We start from the raw sequence: 23,623 nt of genomic DNA, 5'->3' as shown, positions 1-23,623 counted from the left end.
ATTCACATTAGCCAGATTTTATTTATTTTAAAAATAAAAGCAGACACACCATTCTACATCTTTTCCATCTACATGTTTATAGTGTTATAAAGTCATCAATTTTTTATGATCAGATCTAGAATCTGTGCTTATAACAGGTATATGATAACATAAACTATACATAGTAATATCTGAGCTGTCTTCATAGAGATGTTGTAGAAGAAAGTTTACTTCTGCCCATAAATATGATGACATCTCCTGATAAGCTTTTAAGAAATTATTTGTCATATCATATGATTTTAAAAGATGAGAAGGCAGTTATATTAAAAGAATAGCATTTAAAAAGAATATACTTTCATTTCTTAGATTTAGTATTATACATTTTAATTTTCCATCACAAAAGAAAAGGATTTTAAACTAATAGAAATAACACATACTACTTCTAAGTCAAATGTCTCATTAAAGTAAGTTTGAGTCCAAATGGGAAAGAAACCCACATTTATCTGATTTTTAGCATTTAAAATCCTTGAAAAAGCATATGCTTTATTACAGAATTAGGATTCCAAAAAATACTGACAGTAATAACACTCTATCAAATTGTATACAAATGGCAGCTATATAATTCGTATGTTTAACAAGTTAAATACATTTCTTAATTTAATCTCCTGATGAACTACCTCCAATATCAATATTAAGGAATTCTTTAATTTTATCATATAGTACCAACACCAAAGCACCCCCTGTACCACGAAGGATATTGGAGAAGGCACCACGAAAAAAGGCATTGATTCCCTCATGTTGGTATATCTTCACAAAGCAGTCTAAAGTTCCTTTATATTGCCGTTCAGCCTCACCACTCTATACAAAGGAAGACAAATAGTTTGTCATTATTTTAATATCTTTCATTCTAAGATAGATTTTTTTCAGCACTAAGGACAGATAAAATTAATACTGTGTTGAATAAGTATGTTGCATTAATAGGCATATATTGAATATTGTACCTCGTGGTTGAAGAATACTCATACTTCTCTGGCCCACTTGAAAACTGATCATATATTAGGTTTAACAAATTTCAAAAGATGGTCATCACATACTATGATTTACCCTCTCACTACATTGCAATTAAGTGAGAAACTGACAGCAAAAAAGATAACTAGAAAACTATCAACTGTTTGGATATTAAGAAAAACACGTCTTAGAAGATATTTAAAACCTAATAATAACCATGAAACTCCTTAACTAAATTTGTAAGATGCAACTTGAGTGGTAACTTATAAGGAAATTAATGACTTTGAAATATTAGAAAGGAAAAGCTGAAAATTAATGAGCAACCTAAACATTTTTAGAAAAGGAATAAACCTAAAAAAAGTAGAAATAAGAAAGTAGCCAGAAGAAATTATGGAATTAAGAAGTAGAAAATAAATACAACAGAAAGCATACAAAGTCAAAGTTAGTTATTTGAAATACTTTACTGACAAATTCCTAGAAACACTGTTTGAGGAAAAACAAGAAAAGGCCCCCAAATTATTAGAAACATCAAAGGTATTAATCATCACTGCAGATGATTCAGAGATTAAGAAAAAGCAAGGGGATATTACAAACAACTTCATGATACCTATTTTGAAAACTTAGAAGAAATGGAAAAATTCCTAAAAAAGTATAATTTACCAACAGAATAAAAAATAAAACATTAGAATAATATATGAAATTCACTAAAGCAATCTAATCAGTTGTTGAAAAATCTTTTATAGAAAACCATGTGTCCAGATGGCTTTATATGTGAGTCCTACTAAATATTCAATGAACATTTAATTCCAATCTTACAGAAGTTTTTCTAAAGAAGAGAAAAAGCAGAAGATTCCCCCATATATTTTACAAGGCTTACATAACCTTGATACCTAAATTAGACTAAGACAATTCAGGAAGGAAAAATTACAAACCAAAAGTCACTGAAACAATGCAAAACCCCTGAACAAAAACTAGCAAATCAAACTCAGCTAAAAACATAAAATACAATACATAATGACTAAGCTGCGTTCATACTAGACATACACGGTTGGTTTAGCTCTGGAAGACAGCTTAATGTAATATGTTAACATATGAAAAAAGAAAAATGAAATCATCTCAACAGATAGAGAAAAAACATGACCACCATTCATGATTAAAAACTGTTGTAACCCAAAACAGAAAGGAACAGCCATAATATGATAAAGGATTAACTATAAAAACCCCACGGCTAACATTAATTTATGTAACTTTGAAGTCATTCCTATAAGATTAGCAAAAAAGGTTGCCAGTTTTTACTTCTTTAATACAACACTGAATCAGAGGTCTCAGCCAGTGCTGAGGCAAGAAAAGGAAATAAAAGGTATAAGAACTGATAGGAAAGGGAAAGAAACCTAGTATTATTCACAGATTATATACCTTTCTGTGTAAAAAAAAAAAAAAAACCCACACAACTTCAGAGTGTACATATAGATTAGCGTTTGTAATAGGGTTTAACAAAGTTGTTGGATATAAAATGAAAATACAAAAATTAAAGTACTATTATGGGTTTGCACTGTGTCCCCCCAGAATTCATATATTGAAGTCCCAATCCCCAGTACCTCAGAATGTTACTATATTTGGAGACAGGGTGTGTATGTACGTATGTATGTATTTATGATGTTTTATTTGTTTCAGGGGTACAGGTCTGTGATTCATCAGTCTTACATAATACCCAGTATTCATTACAACACATACCCTCCCCAACGTCCATCACCCAGTTACCCTATCCCTGCACCCCCCTCCCCTCCAGCAACCCTCAGTTTGTTTCCTGTGATTAAGTGTCTCTTATGGTTTGTCTCCCTCTCTGGTTTCATCTAGTTTCATTTTTCCCTCTCTTCCATTATGATCCTCTGCCTTGTTTCTTAAATTCTCATAAATATCAGTGAGATCATATGATCATTGTCTTTCTCTGATTGACTTCTTTCACTTAGCAAAATACCCTCTAGTTCCATCCACATCGTTGCAAATGGCAAGATTTCATTTTTTTGATGATTGCATTATATTCCATTGTGTGTGTGTGTGTGTGTATATATATATATATATATATATATATACACACACACACATCTTCTTTATCCATTCATCAGACAGGGTCTTTATAAAGGTAATTAAGATTAAATGAGCTTGTTAGGGTAGGCCCTAATCCAATTTGGCTATCTTTATAAGAAGAGAAACAGAAAAAGGACCGTGGGAGAAGGACAAGGAAAAAGACAGCTATCTACAAGCCAAGGAGAAAAGCCATCAGAAGAAATCAACCCTGCTGGACACCCTGACTCAGATTTCTAGCCTCCAGAACTGTGAGAAAAAAATTTCTGTTGCTGAAGCCACCCAGTCTCTGATGCTTTGTTATGGCAGTCCTAGCAATACACACATATATCTAAAACCCCATACACTCCCAATTTTTTTTCTGAATTATTTTGATTGTAAGTTGCAGATTATCATGTTCCTTATCTTTAAACACTTCCATGTGCATTTTCTAAAAATAAGAAAATTTTCTTGCAAACCCAAAGTAGTTAGCAAAATCAGAAAATGTATATCAATACAGTACCATTTACCTAAATCCACAGTCTGTATGCAAATTAATTTTCCATTTAAAAATGTTTTTCAATGTATTAGACTAGAGCTAGATATAGATCAAGAGGAAACACACATGTAAAAGGAGTAACTTTAAAAATAGTCTACGAGTGAAATAATAATAGGTATGCTTTACCTTTTCAGGTGGCCTACAGGGCTCTCCCAGGACCAATTTGTAGACATAAAATGAGGTTGAGGATAATGATAGTAACTATACCTCACAGCTTTGTTTTGAGAATTAAATGAGTTAAAGTGCAAAATGCTTAGGACAATATCTGGAACACAATAAGCATTATATTACTATTCTAGCTTTCTGGCCTCATTATTTTCAATTGCCCTCATGAAACCTATCATCTAGGTATACTGAACTACCACTCAAGCCATACCTCTATGTATGTTTTTTCCCCTCTGCTTAGAACGTTCTCTCACTGTCCAGAGAAAAAAATCTATTTACAGAGATTTAGCTCTCCAAGGGGCCACATTTGATCACTTTAAGCATTTAGGTATCCTTCTTCTATTGCATTTCTGGAACCTATGCACATTTCCATTTAAACCATTAACTGTATGCATTCAATGCTATGCTATGAATTTGGAAGCAGATTCTACCTTATTTTGTGTTGCCATAACTTAGCATAGATTAAGCACTCAAATATTTGCTGAATAAATGAATATAACAAGTAACATCAATGAAGACTGAATGTACCAAAATTTTGATTTGGAGATTTATGTTTGTTTATTTTGAAAGATTTTATTTATTTATTTGCCAGAGAGAGAGAGAGCAGGGAGGAGGGGCAGAGGGAGAAAGGAGAGACGTAAGCCCAACACAGAGCTCAAGCTCACAACCCTGAGATCATGACCTGAGCAGAAACAAAGAGTCAGACACTTAACCAACTGTGCCACCCAGGTGCCATGGAGATTTATATAATTTTAAACAAGTTTTCATCCTTGGAGTTAAAAATTACTTACTTTTATTAAAATATACTACAACAAATAATGACATATGTCAGTGGCTTGTAACACAGTTTATTCTACTTAGCCTAATATTCATTTAGGATAGACATACTCACCCAATCCCTGCCACCCCCCTTCAGTTTTCAAACAATATGTTACAGGAGTGGAAGGCATTTCTATTCTGATAACAGAAGAGGAAGAAACTTTTGCTGGATGATGGCTGTTTTGGGATGGGAAAGGATATAAGACAGAGCACATCATGTATTTATTATTGTAAGTAAAACAGATGACTTGCCTTTCAGCCAAAATTTCTCTAAAATTTGAATAAATTATACTTAAATATCAAAGATATTGGAAAATTCAATTAAACTCACAAATAATAATATAAGATACCTGCATCATCATGCGTCTTCTAACTGTGTCAAAGGGATAAGAAAGAATTCCAGAGCATGTGGTCACAACTTGAGCAATGAAAAAGGAGACAAGAAATGGGGTTTCCTTTGGTTTGGGTAATAAGCCCTAGAAAAGAAAAACATGTCAAGAAACGACCTAAATTTCCAAAATATCTTAAATTTTTAAGTCAAATGATAACTCCTATAATGAAAAGTGTTCAATTATACTTAAAATGCAATAAAACACAGTTGGTTTTAATGTGGAAAGATATAAAATAATATCAGATCAATAAGAAAGAAATATGCCACACATAGCTTTACTTTAAAAGCATATCTGAAAAAAGAAAGCATACTTGCTATTACCAGAGATTTTTTATTAATGGCAAACACTAGGGGAGATAGCTGTCAGTGACCAAAAAAGTTCTTAGCTCTTCTTCACAGAGTTAAAAAAATTAATGCCTGATCTTATTATCAACAGTTATTTGATAAGCATCTTTAAAGCTCTAAGCTAGTGAAGAAACACTCTTAAATTTCATAACTACTATGGAGGATAATAGAGGAAAACAGAGGGAGAGCATACATAAAATTTTCCATGACTAAATAAACATACATTAAAACTTCTTAATTTGCATTAACTTAAATCTGTCTAAAAAAACACAAAAGGAACTAAAAGTAACATGTCCAGACCACAATAAAAATGACCTTCAATTACATTTATACTAATGAGGGAAGGTAGAGACAATATATAAAACATATAATATTTCCCTCAAGTTTTTATCTTATTTAGTAAGTAACACTGATATTAATTTCACTGCTTCCTTTTGGAAGTAACTGAGAGCATGAGATTTTTGTTTACCACTTAACACAAATTACTTAACTATTCCTAGGTTGCTTTAATATGGGGATATTAAAAGCTATCCTATCCTAACTGAGAGCATGAGATTTTTGTTTACCACTTAACACAAATTACTTAACTATTCCTAGGTTGCTTTAATATGGGGATATTAAAAGCTATCCTAGGATACTGCAAGGAAGTACTTAACAAAGGTCCTAGAACTAAGTAATAACTCAAAATATGGCAGCCATTATAACAATCTTCCTCTTTCTTACTTTATGGAAATGCTGTTAAAATCTGAAATTAAAAGGCAAATTGCAGAACAACCTGGAGAATACAATATAGAATCTAAGAGTACCCAAAAGATAACTGAGCTGTAGTATCATTTATTACATTTTACTAATTAGTCATGCTTTGCCTACTTTCTAAAATGATGAGATAGTAAGCTGATTATCTGCATGTAAGAAAGTGATAATAAAGTGAATGTAATACCAGAAAAACTGTTAGAAGATGCCTTTCTATATGCTAAAGATTTGATTTGATGATGTAAGCCTAATTAGCATGTTTTCTATTTGCAACATGATGTATAGTGAGTCTTTCAGTTGCAAACAGCACAAAAACTTAATGTTTGGGTTTATGCTTTATATCTAAAGTCAGATCCATAATACAGTTATAATTCAATAAGGTTATGGCAAAGTCATGATTAAACAGGATTCTATAATGTCTCTTATTTCATCATTTATTTTGAGTTCTATAATTAAAGGCAAAAGTTCATATCTGCTGAACAAACTACTAATTAAAACAATAAAAAGAAACAAGCTATGTATTTAATATATACCAGTTAAAGCCCCAAATTACCTTAACTGTGTCATATGCTCCAAAATAGGAGGCTCGGTACACAATGATACCCTGAACTGAAACACCAAACCCTTGGTACAAACCAACAATTCCGTCTGATTTTGCTATTTTTATAATACAGTCACCTAAACCCTTGAATTGTCGCTCTTCAGGACCTAAAATAAAGCCATTTAAAATGTATTAGCAACATTATATATCAGATAAACACTTTAATCAAAGTAAATTAATCTTACAGATTTAAATATCTGAAACTGCCATTTAGAAATTTTTCTAATAAAAAAGGACACAAATCAAAATCCTCCCATTTCTTTAAAGAGAATTAAAGTTTCACAATAGATTTTAACTGAAAATATCAATCTCTTATAAAAACAATCTAATTCAAGCAATGTGACTGGCTTAAAACATTTCAATAAAATTACCAGAAGCTACTAATTGGGGTTCAGAAAATATTTGGGAATGAAAAATTCTATGACTTGCTTCAGTTGAAAGGCAGAAAGACAGATACAGTAAAAGGACCAAGTTAAAAACTAGCAACTTTAAGAATCATTAACACTTTAGATGAGTTATCATATTTTTCTAGTGTTTGCTGGTTTCGATTTTATTTCCCTTCACCTAGAACTCCTTGACAATATTTTTAAAATATTGTATATAGAATATAATCTTCAAAATGAACTAAATTCTTCCAATTCTGAGAGAAAAGAAAACTATAGAATGAAACTAAAAACAAGATACAGGAGTTTTTGTCACTTTCTTAACAATAACGAGAAAATTTGAACTGCCAGTTAAACATGTTAGATGGAATTCATTATTTTCGTCTTTGCTCAAACCGCTATCCCTTCTGATGCATTTTCTCTAATCACTTATCTAAAATTGATGTCACTCCCTGCTCCTAAATATTTTTTCATGTCATTTATTGCTAAATGGCAGTGTATTTTGGTCATTCATTTCTTTATTACTTGTGTCTTCCCCTAGACTATAAGGTACATGAGCCATGAGCTCCACGTTTTATATGGGGTGTCTATGTGTATGTCTCTCATCTTATATCTGAGGCAGAGCCTGGGTCCCAGCAGGCAATTAATAAGTATTTGTTGAATAAATCTCTGTTTTCTTAAGAAATTCTACTAAAATGATAATAAAAGAACAAAACAGGTTTAAAGCCATATAGGTAAGAACAGTACAAGGCAGAGAATGAAATCCAAAATTTTTAGCAAGATGGAAAGGAGTTGGAGGAGTGGTAACTCACTCAGAGCAGAAAAAGCTGAAACCTACATTCTTGCAGAGAGAAAAGCAAGCCGTTTTACCCCAATAACCTCAGAAAGACTTATAAATTAGAGGAACTAAGTATTGCTCTTATGGTGAAAGCAAAGTAGCATCTGGATGCTCAAAGCCTCATCCTTGAGCGGCCAAGTGACTTACTCCTCGGCCATACTCAGAACCGAACACAAGGCTCTAGACTGAAAGGGGCCAACTGAGTTACTTCCACAATTGATGAAAAAAGCCTCACACAAAGATACATTTTTTTGGTTTTATAAACTAGGTAAAATGTCAAGATCATCAGGGACATAAGGTAATTAAAAGAAAAAAAAAGTCACATACAAAAGGATTAGCAGTTAGGAGATCAGTTTCTTAAGAGCAATATTAGAAACAAGAATCCAGAGAAGTGCTTTCAAAATCGTGAAACAAAGTAACTTTAAAGTAGAAATTTACAACTGGCCAAATATTAGGTAAAAGGGTAAGACAGAGATATTTTTAGACAGATCTCAATATGTCTCCTATCCACTCTTCTCAAAAAGTTCAGAAAGCTATTAAAGAACATAATCTACCAAAACAAGAATAGAACAAAAACACAGGAAGATGTGATAAATAAAGTAAGTAAAGAGAGAGGCAAAGGGAATCTCTGGGATGAGAGCGGTGTACGTAACCTAGAGAGCAGCCATAGTTGAAACAGGAATAAATTCATGGAGGGATAGAAGAGGTAGCTCTCTAGGAAAAAACTGCAAGTAAGTTACAAGAAGTCTTTGTATTTGCTCTTTTGTTACTGCAGTGTTGGCCTTCCTCTTTCTTCTTTTGAGGGAAAAGAAAAAAGTAGTAATCTTTAGGCCCAATGCCTCTACCATTTGGTTGAGGGTAAGGTTTTTAGAATATTCCATGCTGTCTTTATAGCATAACTCTACAATAAATAATACTTCATTCAAAACACAAGGAAGGGAGAGTTAGTATTTTTGAAAATCCTCTACCTTTTCCAATATCAGCACCTAATCGGGTTCGGGCAAAGTCTAGCGGATAAACTACACATAAGGATGTTGCTCCAGCAGCTCCACCAGAAGCCAGGTTTGCCAAAAACCACCTCCAGAACTGAAACATATTAATTACAAAGTGGTTATTAAACTATAGAATCTGTTTAAAATTCTTATTTTTATAAAGGTTAAAAAGCCAGGTTTACAAACTGCTTTTATAAAGTAAGCTATACTTTACTATAAAAATGTGTATCATATTATCCAAAATATTTCCCTTATGTCCATGAAGCCTTTGTTTCTTTCCAGGCAGTCTGGGAGATACAGTTTAAATGCTATATACAGAAATTCCAAGATATTTTAATTGCCTCCAGCAAAAGTAGCCCAAATTAGCAAATGAGGCCACATATGATAATCATCTCTTTAGACTATACAATTTTTTTGTTTATACTCGTGTTAGTTATGGTTAAAATGTCAGGCATCTATAGAGGCTCTAGTTGTACCCTTTTTTTGGTATAGGGGGCAATAATACTTCATAATGCCATAAGTTCACTTTGCAATTTTAGTAGATATTTAAACAGCTCAAAATTTAACAGCTCAAAAATATATTATTTTCAACTGCTGACATGAAAATTGGCAGAAATAAATTATAATATAGTTGAGCAGCATGTAAGTTAGGCCTTACTCACGAACCTCACATGGACTGTTGAGGTTCTTTCTGATAAATATTTAAAATGTGCCCTGCTTAGGTCCAATAAACTGCTTTTCAACATCTAGAGCTTACTGGAGAAGAAAGGAATATTTGAATTGGAGTGGTTATAGAAAATCTAGGGTATGAGGCCACTGTAACCATTTAAAACACATTAAAATGAATAATATTCTAGTCAAGTTTAGTTTCTTGCTTTATTCTCTGGCTTTTATTTCTAACAATAGTTTTAAGTCTCAGATAGCTTTGGAACTCTCAATTTTCTCTTGGCCTAAAAGGACTTTCCTATTTTTTTTAAACAAAAAGTTACTGATTTATACTCTAATTCAAATTCTACTTCTTCTATGAAACCTCTGATCTCTAAACCTACCCAAAACTGTATATAATGATCTCTGTCCATAAATACTTCAGCTCCCAGAGAATTAAAGGTGAATCCTGTGACCAATATGTAAAATATGTCAACATGTTCCAGATTCTCATTTAAATAAAGTATTTATAATCACTTTCTACTTTCAATTTGTAACTATTTGTATAGTTTGATCTCTAGGTTAGGGGGCAGTGGCTGGAGTCTGAGTAGCTAAGGACAGTCACATTCCATGCCTACGTAACTAACTCCCAAAAGAATCCTGGACACCAATGTTCAAGTGAGCAACTCTGTTTGGTAACACATCATATGTATTCTCACACATCACTGCTGGGAGAATTAAGTGCTATCCATGTGACTCTACTAGGAGAACATAACTAGAAGCGTGCATCTAGTTTCTCCGGGACTCTGTCCCTATGTGCTTTTTCCCTTTGCTGATTTTAATATATAGCTTTTTTGCTGTAAAAACCGTGAGTGTAGTAGTTTTTCTGACTTCTTTGAGTCCTAGTGAATCACTCAACATGAAGGTGATCTTGGGGACCTCTGATGAAGGTTCTGAGTCAAGAAAAGTTGCAATTATTACAGTTGTCAGCTAAAAAATACAGGAATATTTTTCCCAGTGCCTACCATAAAGCATAGTACTGTGATAAACACTTTACAAGTAATCTCATCTAAACGTCAAAAGCTTTTTTCAGATAAGAAAACTAAGGATCACTGAGGTGACTTTTAAAAAACTCACACAGCTAAATAACAGAGCACTAGGATCTGTTGCTAAAAAAATCCAGATCTTCTAAGTCTAAAGAATTTTCCTCATTACCTTTATATCTCCCACTACATAAGAGACAGTGCAAATTACTCATTAAACATTTGTTAATGAAATATAAATTGTGAAAAAATGGGAATAAAGGATATGAAAAGAAATTTAAACAGGCAGCAACAAAGAAATGTTCCAAAGACAGCTGCTTTTATAAAGAACCTCCTAGGACACCTCAGTTGGTTGGTTGGCTGGTGGGGGGGGGGGGGAAGAGACAGAGAAAAGATAAAGGGGAAGAAAGACTTTGTAAGGGCAAAGGGAAGACTTTAAGAGTAACAGAGGTGGTATAATGTATATGGAAGCAACAAAACAAATAGAAACCAAAACAAATGACATATAGTTCATACAAACAGGAAATTTTGAAATCGAAATTCTGTAATCAAGGGAGTAATTACCTTGAAAAGAGAAAGTACTTTTTCAATAAAAAAAGAATCCTCCAACTTCAATTTACTGCTTTTCTGTTTTGTTTGATTTGATCTTCCTATGCACTTTCATCTCAGCTAAATGGAGCCTTAGTCATAAAAATGAAACCATGTACTTCTTTAGGAAATTAATTACCTCAGATATGTATGAATATAGATCCGTTAATTGCTTTTTTTGAACTTTCCTAGTGTAGTAGAATAGTGATTATAACATGTATTTGTTTAAATTATTATTTCTTCTACCACTTGGCACCTCCTCCCCAAATAAAATATCATAGGTGAAGGCAAATCCAACTATTTCTTAGAAAATAGTAGATATTAAAATGTACTTACCTGTTTTTCTTTATTAACTCCAGACATGAAAAGTTGTTTGTATTTGTCCTTAAAAGCAAAATTTAGAGCTTGTGTTGGAAAATATCGGATAACATTTGCCAAATTGCCACGCCAATAACTGAAAAAACCTACAGAAGAAAACATTAAATATAAACTTGTATTATTAAAAAATTCCTATAGTTTTAACAAACTTAGTTATTTGAGTTATCTAAAACTTACACCCTTTCTCATGAGAAAAAATTAAGTCTACATGTAAATCCACTGAAGAAAAAAGGCAGTGTTAACTTCATGTACCCCATTCCAATTTTGTTAATTTCCAGTAAAAAGCCTCAAATACCTTAAAATCTATGGAAAGTATCGTCATTTGAATATAAGGCTTTTTACTAGTAGAAAAACAGAGCTCCCTAATATTTGTCAGAGAAGCTAGTAACCCTTAGCCTCATTTACAAATCAGGATATGCAATTCCTATGGTTAGAACAAAACTGGTTTGTATATATACATATGCGAATGAGAAAGCGTTTAGTCTACAGTGGGGGCTCCTGGGTGGCTCAGTCGGTTCAGTGTCTGACTCTTGATTTTGGCTCAAGTCATGATCTCAGGGTTGTAAGATCGAGCTGTGTAGGGGGTTCTGTGCTTAAGAGCCTGCTTAAGATTCTCTCTCTCCCTCTGCCCCTTCCCTCAGCTCCCTCTCTTTAAAAAAAAAAAAAAAAAAAAAAAAAAAAAAAAAAAGAGTCTAAAGTATATTTAACTTCTGGGACCTAGCCAGAAAGGGATCAATTTACAATTCAAGGCATTCTACAGAGGCCTGATGGAGACACTGGAGAAAACTTTCAAGTCAATAATCTTTCCATTTCAAATCTCCATGGATTGACCAATCCTTAAAATTCAGTCATTGTGTTACCCCTATAATTCAGCTACCTTTATAATCGAGCTGCTCTAGAATACAATAAGCTCTCTCTTCAGCAGCCACAGTTGTTTCTACTAGATTGCAAATTGTCCAATGGTTTGATCTGGCTACTCTGAATAGGATACGTCTAGTCCCAGCTTGGAAAATACCCAGAATCAGTCTTCTAAAGATAAAGATTCAAATGAAAATAATCTCAGTTGACTGGGCTGATGCTCAGAAACTGAAAGTTATATTTATTTGTTAAATAAAGTCTGCTTTGTGGAAAAAAAAAACCACAGAATTTCGGTGAATCCCAAACTGGATGTAAAGCAATTGCACAAAGATAATTAAGAAGCATATTTAATAGCCAAGAAATAATCTCTGTACTCAAGTCTTTACTAGGACATGGAACATGGATGGAAATGCTACCATTTCCTGAGTGTTTAATATGTTCCAGGCACTGGCCGAAGACTATATTTCATTTAATCACCACATTATACTTATGATGTAGGTTCTTCTATAGTACCTATATTATCCATGCACAAACTGAAACTTTAAAAGTTTAAAAATTGTCTACAGACATGGTTAATAAATAGCCAACCAGGATTTAGTCAGGTCTTGTTGTGTTGGACTCCAAAACTCTATTCCAGGTTTGGGTTTCTGGAGAAATAAATCTTAAAAGTCCTAAAATTATTAAAGTGTGGTAAATAAAGCTCTTTTTTAAAAAGGAAACTGATTATTATAAAAAAAACTTTTGAGGCAATATTAACAAAAACAACAATACTAAATTCTAGGAACTTCTTATTCATTCAATCCTCATAATCACCCATGAGGAAGGTATTATTAGTCTCTCCATTTTAAAGATGAGGGAATGAGGTAAAAAAGAACTTCTAAGGCAGAGGGAAGTTAAGTAACTTGCCCAAGTTCACTTAGAAAATTGTAGTTGTGGAATTCAAACCCAAGCAATCTGGTTCAATAATTAAGTTCCTTATCTACAATACTTTTCCATATATACTTTAATCAAGTGAATATTTTCTATACTAAGAAAGGTCAATTGTTTTGCTTCAATGGAAGCAAAATAAAAATCTTAAAAACATAAGAAACATAAGCAAATTATACAGGGATATTTCTTGCTAGTTATGGCCACATTGAATTATTATGGGAGATTGGTAAATCTAATTTTTGGAGGTATTTTTAGGGATTTTTAAGTTCTTCATTGTAAATGAAAACATTTAAGAAAGCATTTGTATTTCCTTTTTTTTTCCTTTTTTTTTTTTTTAAAGATTTTATTTATTTACTTGACAGAGAAAGAGACAGCCAGCGAGAGAGGGAACACAAGCAGGGGGAGTGGGAGAGGAAGAAGCAGGCTCCTAGCAGAGGAGCCTGATGTGGGGCTCGATCCCAGAATGCTGGGATCACGCCCTGAGCCGAAGGCAGACGCTTAACGACTGAGCCACCCAGGCGCCCCGCATTTGTATTTTCTTAGAGGTTAGACCTCCGGAAGAGAAATATAGAGAATGAAATATGATTGCATCAATGATATTGAAGAATATGATTTGATTTTCTAGACTATGTTTTATAGTAACACAATGATGGGTTACTGGCAGAGGACAAAGTCAATTTTAAAAGGATGAAAAAGAACAAATTGGCTGGAAAATTGCCAATATGATCAAATGGGATTTAAGTTGCAAAAAATAATTTGTTTTAAAAAAATAAAGGGAGTAATTACCTTAAAAAATAAAGGAGGTCTAGAAAAAGTGCCATATATCAAAAGATATTAGAGGGGTGCCTAGGTGGGTCAGTCGTTAAGTGTTGGCCTTTGGCTCAGGTCATGATCCCATCGTCCTGGGATCGAGCTGGCACTGGGCTCCCTGCTCAGCGGGAAGCCTGCTTCTCCCTCTCCCCCTCCCCCTGCTTGTGTTCCCTCTCTTACTGCCAAATACATAAAATCTTAAAAAAAAATGATATTAGAATTTCCATTTTATACATAGCTCTTAAATATTAATAGTAGTTTTGGAAATGGCTTACTCAGCTGAATTGTACTGAGATATTATGGACTTAGATTATGAGTTATTAGTAATAATTCTGTAATTATGATTATAGTCCGAATCAATATTTATTTCGCAAAAGAGTGTCATAGAGGGGTGTGGGGATGGCTCCATCGGTTAAGCATCTGACTCTTGATTTCAGCTTAGGTCATATTCTTAGGGTTGTGAGATGCTCCATGCTCTGCAGGGAGTCTGCTTGAGATTTTCTCTCTCCCTCGCCACCCCCCCCAAGGAAGCTTGCTTTCTCTCTCTCTCTCTAATAAATATATAAATCTTAAAAAAAAAAAAAGAGTGTCATATATAAGAGCAGTATAAAGGTTTGTAATTTTGGCTAATTAATTAAGTATAAGGGAAGATTTTGATGACAAAAACATCTGGAAATTAACCTGAGACCGTGACAGAGTGCTGGATTTATGAGTCAAAGGGTTTGTGAGAGTTGGCTGAAGAATATATTCTTTTTAGCAAAAATACATTTGAATGATAAAAACCTAAAAAATTCACCAAAACAAATGTCAATGTCTCAATGAAAATCTAGAAATAAATAAATCCCTAGAAATATAACAGGAAAACTGACAGCTTTTAATGGGTTATGTCTGAAAAAATATAATCTCACATACACAAAATACTTTTGCATATATTTCACAGAATTCATGGATTTCCTGAAGCTACAGAGTCAGGTTAAGAACTCCTCTTTTGAGGGGTCTGGGTGGCTCAGTTGGTTAAGCCTCTGCCTTCTGCTCAGTTTGTGATCCCGGGGTCTTGGGATAAAGCCCAGTGATGGGCTTTCTGCTCAGTGGGTAGCCTGCATCTCCCTCTCTCTTTGCCCTTCCCACCGCCTCCCCCCACCCCACTGCCGCTTGTGCTCTCCCTCTCTCTCTCTCAAATAAATCTTTTAAAAAACCCATTTTAATCTTTTTCCATAGATCACCCTTAATAAATTTATTCTTATTCCTTTCTTTGCATCTCACTGCTATACCATGCTTTTAGGGGCTTCGAGGTCCCTGCTAAGAGTGCAAAGAGAAAGGAACCTCCAGGTGAAATTCTGAATGTATTTTCTACAGGAATATTATTTCTGGGGGCCAGGTTTCAGGGTTTTATTCAACTATACTTTAGGTACACTATGTATCTATGTAGGTTGCCTCAGACAGACTACAAAAACCTATTCTATGTGTAATGCAAGTTTATCCCAAATATATTCATTTACAAATGCATATCAGGAATATATGTCTGTAAATTTAGGAAAGCATACATACAGATTAAAGAGTTAAAATTTATTGAGCACTAATTGCAACAGACACATGGTTGAATATTTTACAGGTATGACTTTGTTTAACCCTCACAACTACCATATTGGGTAGGTACTATTACTATACCCAGTATACAACTGAGGTGATTGAGGCTGACAGAGGTTAAATAAAATTGCTGAAGGTCAGAAGGTGAGGAAAAGGCTGGGACTTGATTCCAGAATCTGACTCCAGACCTAGAACTATCGAATCTCTACTGCCTCTCTATAAAAATCCACTCTGGGTAAAAACAATAGTATTCTTTGGTCAGTATAATCCATTCTGGAGGTGTCTAGGAGCCTATTTAAAAAAAGCAAGTAAAATCCATTCTGGATAAAAACAGTAGTATTTTTGGTCAGAATAAAACAAGGGAAAAGAGTGATGCATATGTAGGAGTATTTTGACTCTCTCTAGTCCATATAGAATAAAGGACAGTTTCCTAAGATATACTCACAAAATTGGTAGAGAAAACCATAGTGATTGTGGTGTCTTTCTCTGTTAATAACAAAATATCTAAGTTTTTTACTTAATTGCTATGAAAAAAAATAATCTCTTCAAAATCTAAGGCTGAGAAAAACTATTATGAACTTAATTCTGAGAAAATAATTAAGAATGAAAATAGAACAAACAAATGAATATGGGGGGGGAAGAGAGAACGAGGTAAACCATAAAACAGACTCTTAAATATAGAGGAGGAGGAGAGGTGGGTGGGGGCATAGTTTAAATGGGTGATGGGTATTAAGGAGGGCACTTGTAGTGATGAGCACTGGGTGTTGTATGTAATTCTACACCTGAAACTAACATCACACTGTATGTTAACTAACTGGAATTTAAATAAAAAGTTGAAACTAAAAAAAAAAAAAAATTAAAATAGATCTAATGGGAAAATGAGAAAAAGTTACGGGGCCATTTACTGGTGAACTTATTTGCCAAGAATGAGAATGCTAAGCATTTCTGGGTATAAATATTCTAGACTGGTGGGGTACAACATGTTTTGACAATATGCCTATCTGTGAAAAATATGTAAGCATGACGTTCAAATACATATATATATATATTTATATATATGTGTACACATTAAAAAACTATATACTTTTTCACTATACTACTCTCTTATGCACATTTGTAAAATATACCCAAAATAGAAATTAAAGGATGAAATAAAGAGTTTTCATTTAAAAACCTCTTATTTGGTACCTAGTACATAGCAGACTTGCTGGGGATAGCATTAGGAACAAATTTCTTGGTCTTATAGAGCTTATATTTTGAGGGAGAGGTACCAGGGAGACAGACAATGAACTAATAAATATTTCAAGTGGCTATAAAAACAAAAATAGAGATGGAATGAGGAAGGGCTATTTAGATTGGGTGGTTGGGAAAAACTTCCGGCTAGAAATTAGAGTAAACTTAGCATTCATTTGAACAATTAAACAATATTTTTAGATATCTTGCTAATCATGATGTTCTCATACCATCATCTGCTATTATCTCAAGGCACCATTAGGGTAATGTTCATTCTTAAGAACAGTATACATGAATCTATATTTCAAATAGTCTTCTTCATAATTTCGAATATTCAAATAGTCTTCTTGCCTCTATAAATCCAACTGAACAAACATAAACTATGTTTATTCTATAATAATTGAGGAAGGGTGCCTGTCATCCCCTCTCCACTGTGTAATTCATACTTTTTTCAGAATACCTTAGTGTCCCGTGATATATAATTCACATTTGGCCCAAGCATAGGTGCCAGTGCCAACTCATATACCAAATATCATAAAGCTTATTTTCCCATTTTATTTAAAGTGAATGCCTAATATTTTCTTTCCATACCCCAAAACACTGTTTTTAAGATATAAAAAAACCTCATGGCCAGAAACTCCTAAAAGAAAAGAGTTCTGGTAGGTGCTTAAAAATGAGCTGCATAGATCAGATCTTTAAAAGATTAGGTTTCCAATATATTAAATAAAACAATTATTTTAATTTAAAATAGTCTTACATATATGCATACTGTGTCCAGTGAAAAATTACTGCATAGACACCAAAATGTTAACTGTGGTGATTTTAGCAGTGATTTGTTTTACTTTCTGCTTCTTTATATTTTCTAACTTTCTATAATAAACATGCATTATTTGTGTAATAAAAGTTTAAAGAGCATTAAATTAAATGCACACAAAGTTGGAAGGTCCTACAACCAACTAAAGAATAGAATAAGTCTTTAAGAATAGCATCAGCCAAGATAAATCTAGAAGTTTTTATAAGCCAAGGAAGGCTTACAGAAAGTATGAAAGGTACCCAAAGAGATGTTTAAAGCCAAGTTCAGAGCTTTAAAATGAAGAGATTTATCTTTGGGGTAGAAAGAAAGCAGAGATAAGGTAAGAAGATAGTGAGAGAGCATCTGCTTGTGCCTAATGAGTTCATGTCTCTCAGGTTCATTTCATGTTGCCTAAAGAAAAGTTATCAGAAAATTAGAACAAACATGAAACACAAAAGAAACTTCAGAACACTTGAGATGGGAATGTGTCTTGATTTTCAAAAAAGCAACAGAAGGTAAATTCCAGAAAATAACAATTTCAGAACTTGATTGCCTAGTAAAGTTCCAGAATGATCTACCACAGTGATTCTCAAACTTACCGGGCTCAAGTCTTCTATACAGAATAAATATTTTACACTACCTCCTTTACTATCTAGAAATAGAATTCAAAGACTGTGACCTCTTCAACAATTTTTTATAAATCCATACTATTCCCTCTCTACTATACAGGAAGAGAAAATAAAGACATTTTGAATAAAATAGGTATTTTAATTAGTAAATTGGTGAGTCATAAACACACCATAGACAAAATAGTCAGATGTTTGCTTCTACTTAATAATGAATGTTATACTTAAGCTACCACTAACATTTCTTTTAAAAGGGCCTAATAAATATATTTGTGTATATGTATGTCCAATCATCATGAATGCAATAGTTAAGTGGTGACCATATATCACAAGAAGAATTGGTGAGTTTTCCCAATGGTGAACAACTCTCAGTACAATTTTTTTTTGGGGGTGGGGGCAGAGGAAGTGGGAGAGAGAGCATCTTAAGCAGGCTCCACGCCCACCCAGTGCAGAGCCCAGACACAGAGCCTGAGGCGGGGCTCCATCTCACTGCCCTGAAATCATGACCTGAGCAAAAATCAAGAGTCTGACACTCAATAGACTGAGCCACCCAGGTGCCCCTTAGTACAATTCTTAACAAAACAAAGTACAATATTCCCTCTACTTACATGGTAGCTACATTTCTAGAATCAGCGTGAATGGAAACTATGTCCCAGATAGTTTGTGTTTATAACTAAATCAGAGTTAGGTTCTAGGCTTAGAAAATCATAATCAGGTTTTACTGCTAAAAGAGTGTCCAGTGGGAGAACTAAGTCATTCAGGTTGCAAGTAAGTATTTGTCATGTAGGACTGGCCATGTGCAGCAGCAGGATGTTTATCATCCCTGGCTCTTGCCTTTTACATCATTGCAATTCAGGATTATACCCTTCTATCTTTGTGCTAAACAAAAATTCCCTACAAGTTTGTAAGAAATGCCCCTAGATGGCAATATTATCCCTGTTGTGAATTCTAATCTCTTAGCACAGGATATGCCATGATGTGTGTATTCATAACAAAGCCCTGTATGTAAGAATAGAAAACATCTTAAAGTTCTGTTTATGATCATCTCATTGGAAGGTAAAGAAAACAGGGACTGGGATACTATTCAGAATGATCTCAATTTACAAGAGCCATATTGAATATGTTTAGGTTTAAATATCATTTAAAACACATAAAATATAAAATAAATTAGTGCTGATCAGCATAATCAGACCAGGATATTTAACTTTACCTAAGTATTTAAAGCAGATTAGCTAAGAGTCCTTTACTTCTCTGAAGAGGTCCTAGAATATCAGCCAAGAAGAGGTAGTTCCCACTTTTCCTTTAAAAACTCTGGGGGAAATGGGAAGCTTACTCTGATAAAACAAATGCGAATGGAGAAATGTGAAGCACTATGAAAGATCTGAGCTCAGCTCCCAGATGGGCATTCTAAATTTACAGCTTAGGTGATGCTTTAAGAGTTAACACTCAGGGGAGCCTGGGTGGCTCAGTAGGTTAAGCATCTGCCTTCAGCTCTGAGGCATAATCTTATAACCTCATAATCTGAGGGTCCTGGAATTGAGCCCCACATCGGGCTCCTGGCTCAGCAGGAAGTCTGTTTCTCCCTCTGCCTGCTGGTCCCTCTGCTTGTGCTCTCTCTCTCAAATTAATCTTAAAAAAAAAAAATGAGTTACACTCCACCCTAAATACTACACTCAACAGCTCAAGAGGAGTTGTAACTACATATCTAGGGAGAGAATACTTTTTTCATTAAATAGTAACCACAGCCATAGGAGTGGAAGAAAGGATGGCACTGGAGTTGAAGCCACTTCACGTCTTGTTCAGAATACACAATAAATAGGCCTATTTCCTTTTTTAAGTTCATATAGAGTTTTCAATTGAATACAACTACACGGGTGAATCATAGAAAATTATTGACAAATTTATCCTCTCATCCACTTAGCTAACTTAGGAGCAATTCTGCAACAGGAGGGTATTTAATGGTTAACAAAGCACTTTCATTATTTATTCCTTGAAATCATTTCAGTAATACTGGGAAAAAACCCTCCACGATGAAAAAAACCTCAAAATTTTAATTAAGGCAGGGCTGAAGCAAAATACTACTGTCTTTATTTAAAATTTTGATATTTTGCTCATCTTGGATTTTTCACATTTTCACTTGTATCATTTGCCTTTCCGAGTTTTGGGAGGCCCTCTACAAATTTGTATAGCGGTGAATGCCTCTTTAGTTTCAGCCCTGGTCTTCAGTAGTTCTCAAGAATAAACAGAACCTCTTTTCACCGAATAGAACTAGAGTACTGGGAGGCTCCGATGCTTTCATATTTGGAGTACTTCTCTTAAAAGTACTATTTCAACAAATATTTAAGCACCTTAAAGCACCTGTTAACATACAGCAAAGTACCTAACAGCAGTTCTCTCAATCCTGGGAAGTCAACCACTTTCCTTCTGAGCCAGGCACAAGTGCACCAAGGTGTAAATCCTGACGTTGAGGAGAAACTTAAGAGAAAGAGGATGTGGTGGTCTCTCCTACCCAGGACTGGTCACATAACAGGCCTTCTCGCCTCTAGGAAGCCTAGCCTCTTAAGACTGGTTAAGAAACTTGATTTCTCAACGGTGAAGAAACTCATCACCGACAGATGCGGCTGTGGTGCAGTCCATCCCCTCTCGCTCCACCCCCTTCTCTGGAAAGCTGACCTAGAACAGGAACGACTGGCACGGTGGCCTCCGGTACGCACCTTGCTCTCGGGGAATCCGCACCAGGCAGTCCACCATGCCTTTGTACTGCGCCTCGGCACTGATCTGCTTGGATGACGCCTGCACCTGCAGCAGCAGCTTCACCCGCTCAATGGGGGCCACCGCGGTCTTGGACACAGCCGCTGCGACCCCGCCTGCCAGCAGGTCCTTCCCGAAGGATGAGGGGTCAAAGAGCCGCTTTTCCGACTTCTTCTCTTGCTTCTTCTTCGGAGGTTCACGCTGCATCGTAGGACGATGGAGGTAAAAACAGGCAGTAGCCTGGGAAACACGCCTGAGAAGGACGACGAAGGGAAGTGGAAAACCGCTTCAGCGTCGTCCTGGCGGGGAAAGCGGCGCTCAGGATGCCGGGATATCAGCGTGCAGGGCCCGGGTTCCCCGGAGCTGCGCAGGCGCCTCCAACCGCCTCCCGCCTTCTGGCACCAGCCACGTGACTCCCGACACGTGGCTCCTACACGCTGAGTGCTGTCTTGATAAATCTCGTTGTAATTTTTCCTTGCTGCCTGCTGGGTCTGCAGCCGTGGGTAACTGGATCGCAGAGGTGCAGGAAGGGAGTCGGGAGGGCTAGTCCAGTATAAGGATATTTAGGAGCTAAAACGAACGGAATAGTAAGCCAACCACGTGGGTTAGCCAAGTTTAGTTTTAGTTACGAAGCCTATCTTTCCATTTTCTCTTTACAAATCGCCGCAACCTGTGCTCCTTTAATTTGTCAGAGATTGTTTATCTAGTCACGTTTTCAGTCTGCCTTTGTGGAGAGCACCCCAGTAGCTTAATTTAACATGTTCCTCTTTCTAATGTATTTTATTTAAATTGGTAGTTTTATCTGGAGCAGTGGTTCTCAATCCAGACTGACCGAAGAAGACAGGGCTATGCGGTTTTAACTAATGCTTGGGCTTAGAGATTCTAATGTGCAAGGCTGAGAACCAATGACCTGTTCTAGAACAGTACTTCATAACCTTTTTATTTTATGACCCCTTTTCACTCTTAAAAAATTAGGACCACAAGGAAGCTTCTGTTTTTGTGTTAAACATATTGATACTGTTTCAGAAACTGAAACCGAAAATTTAAAAATATTAATTCACTTAAAATAACCCCGGATATAAATAACATTTTAAATAAAAAGTAACTTTTTCAAAACAACAACAACAAAAAAAGAGAATAGCCTTGTTTTGTGTTTTTGAAAATCTCTTTAATGCCTGACAATAGAAGACAGCTGGATTAACACGACTGCTTTTGTCCCCACTCTACTGCGATACCACACACCGTGTAGCTGCTGGAAAACTCCACTGCACACTGAGAGAATGAGAGCAAAACAAAGAGGTCTCAGTATTATTAAGAAAAGTTTTTCTCATGGTGTCTTAGAAGAGGTCTTGGTGACATCTGTACTTGACATCTACACCCATACCACACTTTGACAATTTATCTGGAAGCTTATCAGATTCAGGTCTGACTCTGGGCAAAAATACACACACAGATGTACATCTATCCTGCACATAATGTCTTGCTCTGTTTTCTTTCACCTTGCAATTTTTCACTTTGTACATCCTGGAGATCCTTCTGTAGTAGCATATAATATATTCCTGATTTCTTTTTATAGCTTCTTTGATGGTTTCTAATAAACAGAGATTCAGTTTTATCATCTCTTACTCTGTAGGACATGCAGTGTTGAAACACATCTACAAAACATGAGATGAGTTCTGTTTTTGAACTTGAGGTTCTAGTTTTTTATTATCTTAAGTGTGTTTTTACACTTTTAATACTACCTGTCACTAGGACAAAACCACATATTTAGGCCAGGATTCCAGAACGGGAATTTTGTTTAAATTTTGATGACCTCCTATAAAACCAGTTAGCAAGTCCTACTGGTACCATGTTTAGTGCTATCTTCCTTTCCATAGCAGCTTATTTGACTCTTAACTGGTTTTTCAGCTAAATCTCTCTCCATTTTACATGCTGTTGCCAGATTAATCTTTCTGAAGCAATTGCATTAATCATTATTTTAGACTTAAAAGATTTAAAGTCTTCTCATTGCACGGACTTCAAAATCCTTTGTGAAATCCACTGCAAATTCAAGAAGTGATTGATGTTTTATCTGCAAAAATATGAATAATGAAAGGCTGCAGTCTCCTTTAAGGGAATTTGAAGTATTAACAAGCATACAGGGAGAAATTTAAGGGGACTGGGGGAATACTTGAGTCACGCTCCAGGCAAGACTCTTTTTAAGGTGCCAAAAGAGGTCAAAGGAACATCTCTGGTCACAGGGATCATGGACATCTCAGACAGAAAAAGCAAGTGTTCTGTTGCTCTCCAGGGAGATTTTCTCTTCCTTTCTTGCCTCCCTTTCCCCCCCAACCCCTTCTGACTATATAGTTGACAATGTTTATAGCATATTGCTTTATGATATCCTCAAGCTTATTTCTGACATATATTCATTCATAGAAGACAGCAAAAGTACTTAGAAATGTAGCTTTTTTTTTTTTTTTTTTTACCTTAAGAGCTATGAAT

At 35.0% G+C, this 23,623-nt stretch overlaps 1 protein-coding gene across 1 annotated transcript; it reads right to left on the bottom strand.

Annotated features, from left to right (window-relative positions):
* Positions 1 to 375: 375 nt before the first annotated feature.
* Positions 376 to 21,455, bottom strand: SLC25A31 (solute carrier family 25 member 31). Its single transcript, XM_045799023.2, has 6 exons — positions 21,103 to 21,455; positions 11,510 to 11,637; positions 8,874 to 8,991; positions 6,637 to 6,791; positions 4,945 to 5,070; positions 376 to 837 (listed from the first exon to the last, which is right to left on the bottom strand). Exons 1-6 carry the CDS (start codon positions 21,344 to 21,346, stop codon positions 637 to 639), a joined length of 972 nt encoding a protein of 323 aa, XP_045654979.1. The 5' UTR covers positions 21,347 to 21,455; the 3' UTR covers positions 376 to 636.
* Between the last annotated feature and the right edge of the window lie 2,168 nt (positions 21,456 to 23,623).

The sequence above is a fragment of the Ursus americanus genome, chromosome 13, assembly GCF_024610735.1.
Source record: "Ursus americanus isolate L20-20 chromosome 13, mUrsAme1.1.p, whole genome shotgun sequence".
Classification (NCBI taxonomy): Eukaryota; Metazoa; Chordata; class Mammalia; order Carnivora; family Ursidae; genus Ursus; species Ursus americanus.
The sequence above is the reverse complement of the archived record's forward strand: the minus strand, read 5'-3'. Positions and strand labels throughout refer to the sequence as shown.

Bases quoted from the DNA above. Each gene is read 5' to 3' on its own strand.
- SLC25A31 (XM_045799023.2), bottom strand. From the start codon at position 21,346: ATGCAGCGTGAACCTCCGAAGAAGAAGCAAGAGAAGAAGTCGGAAAAG. The intron at 5,071-6,636 runs GTAATTTGGGGC...TTTCTTTTCTAG, and splicing joins GAGCATATGACACAGTTAAG to GGCTTATTACCCAAACCAAA. The intron at 838-4,944 runs GTATCTTATATT...TCCTTTGTATAG, and splicing joins GAAGACGCATGATGATGCAG to AGTGGTGAGGCTGAACGGCA.